The sequence below is a fragment of the Melanotaenia boesemani genome, chromosome 5 (genome assembly GCF_017639745.1).
Source record: "Melanotaenia boesemani isolate fMelBoe1 chromosome 5, fMelBoe1.pri, whole genome shotgun sequence".
Lineage (NCBI taxonomy): Eukaryota > Metazoa > Chordata > Actinopteri > Atheriniformes > Melanotaeniidae > Melanotaenia > Melanotaenia boesemani.
This window is the reverse complement of record NC_055686.1, coordinates 6,410,912-6,417,827: the sequence shown is the minus strand read 5'-3', so window position 1 is coordinate 6,417,827 and position 6,916 is coordinate 6,410,912. Positions and strand designations below refer to the sequence as shown.

At 37.1% G+C, this 6,916-nt stretch overlaps 1 protein-coding gene across 2 annotated transcripts in view; it reads right to left on the bottom strand.

The window, feature by feature from the left end:
• Positions 1–833: 833 nt before the first annotated feature.
• LOC121640370 (tripartite motif-containing protein 2-like) overlaps positions 834–6,916 on the bottom strand; it is a 24,378-nt gene continuing 18,295 nt past the window's right edge. For both annotated transcript variants that reach the window (XM_041986086.1, XM_041986087.1), the window contains exons 12-14: positions 6,485–6,555; positions 6,255–6,395; positions 834–6,169 (exon numbers count right to left, since the gene is read on the bottom strand). In XM_041986086.1, coding sequence (XP_041842020.1) covers positions 6,017–6,169; positions 6,255–6,395; positions 6,485–6,555 — 365 coding nt within the window. In that variant the 3' untranslated portion in view covers positions 834–6,016. The remainder of the gene's footprint in view (positions 6,170–6,254; positions 6,396–6,484; positions 6,556–6,916) is intronic.

The following is a 6,916-nucleotide window of genomic DNA, read 5'->3' as shown; positions in this document are numbered from 1 at the left end:
AATTTGTGTAATCTTGCTGGACCTGACCGGAGGGTACAGACGAAAAAAAAAAGGACAGTAACGGAGAGAAGTAAAAAGGAAAATGGAAAAAAGGAAGAGGAGACAAAGATACAGTGGATAGATGCAACGACCCTTCAATCCAACCTAACATCAGACAACCAACTGCTACACCTGTACAGAAACACAACAGAGAATTTGTTACAGCTTTTACAGGTAAACTAATCTGACAATCATCAGGAGTTCCTAAAATAAATAACCAAGACAACAACAGCAATATGTATCACAACAACAACCAAAACATACATAGATAGATAGATAGATAGATAGATAGATAGATAGATAGATAGATAGATAGATAGATAGATAGATAGATAGATAGCTTGTGTATAAATCCACTGGTGAGTGTGTCAGCATGCAGAGTATGCAGAGTTAGGATTGAGCAGAGATGAGTGTGATCATGCAAATATGACAAAGCACCCACAGAGGCCAGAGGCAGACTAGGGCAGCTACCTACCCCAATGTTCCAGCCGCAAACGGCTGATTTTTTTTAGCATAATGGTCTCTTGTTCCAGTTTATTCTGGTTTTTATTAGGTTAAATATCACTTGATTATGCTAACAGAATTGTGTCCCCCCCCCCCCCCCCCCCCCCCCCCCCCCAATCCTTTAAAAGTACATCATGCAGTACTTTGATTTTCCTTTCTGTAGTATTTCTGTTATCCAGTTTCATCATCATAAGCTATAATGGAAAGAGACAGTGGGAATTTTTTAAATAATTATAAAATTACCCTTTTAATGTAAGTAATTTTCACAAACCAAACCTTAAACAAAGGGCTGCCATTTAGGAATCAATGTTTTATTTCAGTATTGAGTATGTGTGAATATTTAGAGATTGACCTTAACAGTGAACAGACATGGCATACGGTACTTACAAAGAGAGAAAGAGCAGGCAAGTGACACTGTTTGAAGCTGATCAGTACATTAAAAACACCACGTTTATATTTGAGAAAAATAAAAACAATCATTTGTTTTAAAGGCATACTTTCTGGCTTGTTACTGAAAATAGATCCCCTAAACTGGATGTATGGTCTGCAAATTAACTATTAAATGAAGGTTGTTGTTGTTTGCAATACATTTCAAAGGTAAATGATGGCAAGCAATTCCACCGTAACCACATTCATTTTACTCACGTTAAGGCTGATAATCCAGCAAACTTAGCCAATGAAACATGGCTGGGTTTTGTTAAAAACCATTAACAGCACAGAAAACTTTTTATCTTAGCTCACAACAAGTGAGTAAAAAACCTTGGACTTATCTGAACTATCAGGCATTAAACAAAGTAAGAAAATTTACTTTCAACAGACAGTCAGCACAAATAGAAAAACATCATTGATTCTTTTGACTCCGACAACGTTCATTTTTGCCTGTTAATTATATTAAACAAGCACTTGCTTCACGGTTTTTAGGAACTATTTCATAAAAGCAATGAACATTTACCATTAAAACCAATGGCACGGACAAACAACAGCTAGTTAATGGTTTAACAGTGACAAAATCTTAAGTTAAAACAGTTGTGTTAGATTATTGAGATGTACAGTATTTTAAGCTACAGCTAGCTAACAAGCTAGAGCTAGCTTTGTGCTAAAGTTGTCCATTGGTTTGAATGAGAAATGCAAAGGTAAGTCACTGTTTTTCAAGCTGGTTTGCTTGGTTATTGTCCATCTGAAGGATGACAACTTAATTTTTGACAAATGAGTCTTCATAAAGCATTACTTAGTCCATTCATAACAAACACAACAACTTTTTGATTCAGACAACAAGATTAAATCTATTAAAAAAAAACAAAAACAACAAAAAAACGGGCACTTCAGAATTTCAATGCACATGGTGGAACACAATCAAATGGCAGGATCAAATGGGTAATTACATCAATAAATAATAAATAAATGTAATAAATTATGTAAAGTTATGACAAGATTTAAATAATGCATTAGTAATTGTTCCCACATTCTTAAGAGACTTAAAGAGAAATTGACATCTATTGCAAGCATTTGTTACCTAACAAGGTTAGAGTGTATAATTATAGTAAATGTTACAAATGTCCAGCTCAATGTTTATAGAACTGAAATGCATTTATTATCTATTACTCAACTGATGTAAATGCTTTATAGAATTTGTTTTATGAAGAAACACTTTTCCAAAAAGTAATTCATGAATGCTTCACACACCACTCTATATCTGCTTATGGAAAATGGGCGTCTAGACAGCCCATTTAATGAAACAACTATGCAATGCTATACTTTTAGTAATAGCAGGTAAATTAGAAACACCAGGTGTAACTTTCACTGTTTGCTCTGCAAATGTATAAATAGGTCACACAAGAACACAAATGAGTGGGACATAAAATGTGTATTTTGTTTACAGGAAACGTCTCCAGCATCAGTACTTTGCTTGCTTTGTTACTGTTCTTCCATCTGCTGCATTCTCATAGAGATTAATTTACCAATGGCATTCACCAGCAAAGCCTCATGGCAGTCATGAAACATATTCCACTTATTCTTGAACTGTGACACGACTTTGCAAATGCAGTCACATGAAATTACATGAAAGAAGTTAATTTCCTGTTTGTCCCATTACTTTTTAAAACGTATTTTTTTTTAATGTTAAGTTTCTGGGTGATGAATACTTCCCTATCAATGAAATACACAAACATGGTGAAAGCAAGACAGAAAGCTCCCACAGAAATACGCCACGTTAACATTTTCATTGAGTGTCATGAAGAAAATCAAGGAAATGCAGCAAAATCATGGTTCCATAAACAGATGCGCCTCCCAACCCAAGTGGCAAAATATGCAACAAGGCCATCCCAATAGTCATAGAACTACAAGTGATAATTATCTTAAATTAGAGGCTGTTGGTCTTGTATGTGGTAGCCTAGTGGTTACAGAGGTGGGCTTGGGTCTGGAGAACCTTGGATCAAGTACTTGGGCTGTCAACTAAGGTAAAAACCACTGTGGCTTCCTGAGCAAGGCCCTTAACCCCCGACTGCTCCCCAGGCAGTGGAATCTGGCAGCCCACTGCTCTTAGCAACTAGGATGGGTTAAATGCAGAGAAAGAATTTCCCCACTGTGGGACTAATAAAAAATTATTTAAAAAAAAAAAAACCTTCCACAGACATAGTGGGACATTAACATCAGGCAAAATGTTGGTGTTTCTGATGCTGATATATAATTTATCTACTACACACTCAAAACAATGACTAAAATAAAAGCCTGGATGCCTGGTCACAAGTCAAAGCTGCATTATGCAGAATCAAAGAAGCAAGATAGAGAGTCTGGTTGATTCTGGTTTTATATGAACAGTTTTACCTAGTTTTTGGGACAATTATGGGCCATTATGCTATAGGGCCCACGTCATTTTACGTAAGCAGAGTTTAAAAACTTGGAAGAAACTTTCTATACAAATTTTTCAACTGTAGCAATCCATGTTGCCCTGTTATTTTTTGCAATGAATTTTATAAATAAAATTAAGATTTCCTCCTAAATTTGAGTTTTCCATGGTTTCAGGAGAGCCAATTATTGATTAAAGTGTCTTTTTGCCACTTGCCACTTTTCCAATGATGTTTACATGTCCTCTACACCCCATTTCTATTCATCAGCACTTGCCTAATTCTTTTTTAACCATTAGACTATTTGTACACACTATTGCCCATTGTTAAATAAAGGATCAATCTTGAAATTTCACAGCATTAAAAAACAAAGACAGCTTATCATTACATCTCTGCATTACATTAGATCAGTTCTGCAGGGTATCTGTTTCCTAAATGGTCTGCTTGTATTTGATGTCGACAAGCAGAAGCATGCTTCCAAAAGCACTGAGGAATTATGTAACATGGAAGAGTACAAGCAGGCAGCAGCATGTCATGGATTTCTGATTTCTTTCTTCTTCTATGAAAGATGAACCAGAGCGTTGTCGAAGTCTATGCTTCTTGGTTACCGTTACCGAGACAGCAGAAAGGAATGTGTAATAATGTGTGTCCCAAATTCAGGGTCTAGGCTACAGAGTGTCCTCCGTAGTCTACACACTTCCACTTAACGTTCGTGAAATGGGACAGCCTAACTAGCCAAAAAGAATTTCCCATAGCAACAACATAGGATGTTGAATCACTTAAACCTCTGAAATTACTCATAGGACACTTAAGTGAACATTAACACCAACCGGTAATAACGACACTAAAAAAAAAAAAAAAAAAAACAATGGTCTGAGGCTCTGTTGTTTTCCAGCTGGTACACACGTCATTAACCCCTTAAAAATCCACAAATACTAAATTTTAATGTCACCATTTAACAAACATGGTTTTAATGTAGTTGGTTTTGTAACATTTCTACTCAAGTGTAGTTAACAAAAACTTTACTGACACCTAAAATGTACTCTTCTGAACTCGGTTGGCGACTCGCCACCATCTTGTGCGCAATGAATTATGGGAGAAAAAAGGCCGCGAAGGATGCATCACCAGCAGCCTTCGTTTGAGGCCAAAGTGTGGATTTCAAGGGGGGATTCGGAGGCTCCTTCAAATTCTGTGAATTGGGACAGTACTTGGCATACCGCGACGACGTATGTAGCCGAAGAATCCGCCCTTCGAAGTGTGCAGACCCTGAATTGGGACACATCTATAATGTCACTGATCCCAAATATACTGATTAGAAATTTTCACATATTAATAAAGGGTTTCTCTGGAATATATAGAACAGATTCATAGAGATTATTTTTTCCATTTTTGTCAAGAAAATATGAACACACAAACTGAGCACGGACGATTCTGCTTATCGAAGCGATGTCAATCCAGACAATCTTTGAAGCAGTTCTTTGAAATAATTAGTCTGATGTCTAAGGTTTGTAAAGAATACTGGTGCATGGAGAGAAAAATAAACATTCCATATTCAAACAATCCTAATGTACAAAAATGCACATGAAACTAAAAGTGGTCCATGTCTATGGGCCAAACATTATTCCTCCACTTAAGCCTACACCTTCGTTTTCGCTTCGTAAGGTACCCTTTTCATTTAGGAATCAAGAAGCAGGGGTCATTTGGATCGTCATCTGGGGCCATGAGGGGACGAGATGACCACTACTTGATCCCTAAAAGAAAAATGACACCTCATTTATAAGGGGTTTTTTGTGTGTGTGTGTGTGTGTTTTACCTTTATTTAGTTATGGTAAATACAAACAGACATTTCAACATTCTAATTTTCAGCACAAGTCCAGTCCTTTTACTGCTGGATCAGTTTAAAGATAAGTCTTTTCTTCAAGGGCATCATGGAAAGCTCTCAGAATTTATACCTTTTTTCTGCTTAAACTGTTGTACAAAATCCATAATAACGTGGCATGCCATAGACATGGACCTCTTCTAGCTCACTGGCCATCATTTTGTCTATTACATACAACACGACAAGGCAGAACATTAGAAAACTTTAAACATTCCAGCTTATTCTCATCAAATTTCATGCCTTTGATATTTGTCGGATCCCTTCATCCAACATTCACAAAATCGGATATCGGAGAAGCAGTGGTTTCGGAAAACATTTTCATTGTATCCTCTTGCATCCACTTTTCTTTGTAAAGCCTTTTTCTGTTCTATCATCCATTGATCCACCTGAGCCAAACTTGGGAGAGCCGGGACCCCTTGAAGTTGACAGTAATACTCCGGTGTTACACGACTGTCTTTACTTACCTAATTCTTGCATCCCATTTGTCAGTGAGACCATCAAATTATCTGCACTTAATGATCTCCTTCATCAAGATGATGGAGTGGATTTTTTTTCACCAAGTTACTCATAATGTAGTGATGGAAGCCAACATTTTCCTTGGCATTTCTTAACTTCTCTCCATCCCTTGGTACAGGTTCATGCAGTGATGAGTGGAATTAGACGTTGTGCACTGTATCTCCCCATTGTAACAACTGCTTCCCTTCTCTACCTCCCTCCTGTTTCCACTTTACCATTTCTATCCAAGTCTTTATCATTGTAGATAGCGGTAGACTTTGAAACAGTGGTTTCCGGAGTCAGCTACCACCACGTGTCCGTCTGAGGTCAGAGCCAGACCTTGTGGGCCATACAAAGGGTCTGCTGAAGTGTTGATATAGGACAGGAAGGAGCCACTGCCATCAAACACCTAGACAAATTTCAAGAGAAAATGCAGTAATAATTTAGGCTTATTGACATTTCATGCTTGCAAACCCAACCCACTAGTGTGGTACCTGTATTCGGCTGTTTCCCCAGTCAGCTACGATAATGTTTCCATTAACGTCCACAGCTACACCAGTGGGAGCATTAAACTGGCCGTTTCCTTCTCCATTTGAGCCAAATTTCAACACGAGCTCTCCCTCAGGGGTGAAAACCTGACCAGACCAAGACATTAATAAGTTTAGAAGGAAGGTTTCCTTTTGTTCTACGATGAGAAAGAAAGCAAATGCAATAAGTTGTGTACCTTCACAGAGTGGTTATGGAAGTCTGTTATAATGATTTCATTGTTCTTGTTCACCGCTGCAAAGTGTGGACCTTCAGGACAGAAACAAAAATCATCAATCTATTTAATATAGATATTTCAAATAGAGCAATGAGATCACTGTTCATCAAATTACAGCAATTTTACAGGGGTTTACGATTTCTTCTATAATCATTGAGCAAGTTCAAGGGTTAAAAAGCAGCATTTGGTACCTGGTACCTCTTCTGTTGCTTCAAATCTTTTTAATTTAGATTTAGAGTTCATACCAGACCTTAAATATTTGAGATATGATCATATATCATACATCTATTAAATATTAATATCTATTAAAAATTAATATTCTTTACCACTTTTGGATTAATTGACTTCTTCAGATGAGCTCTGAAGGTTTGGTCAGATGTTCTTAACTTTAGT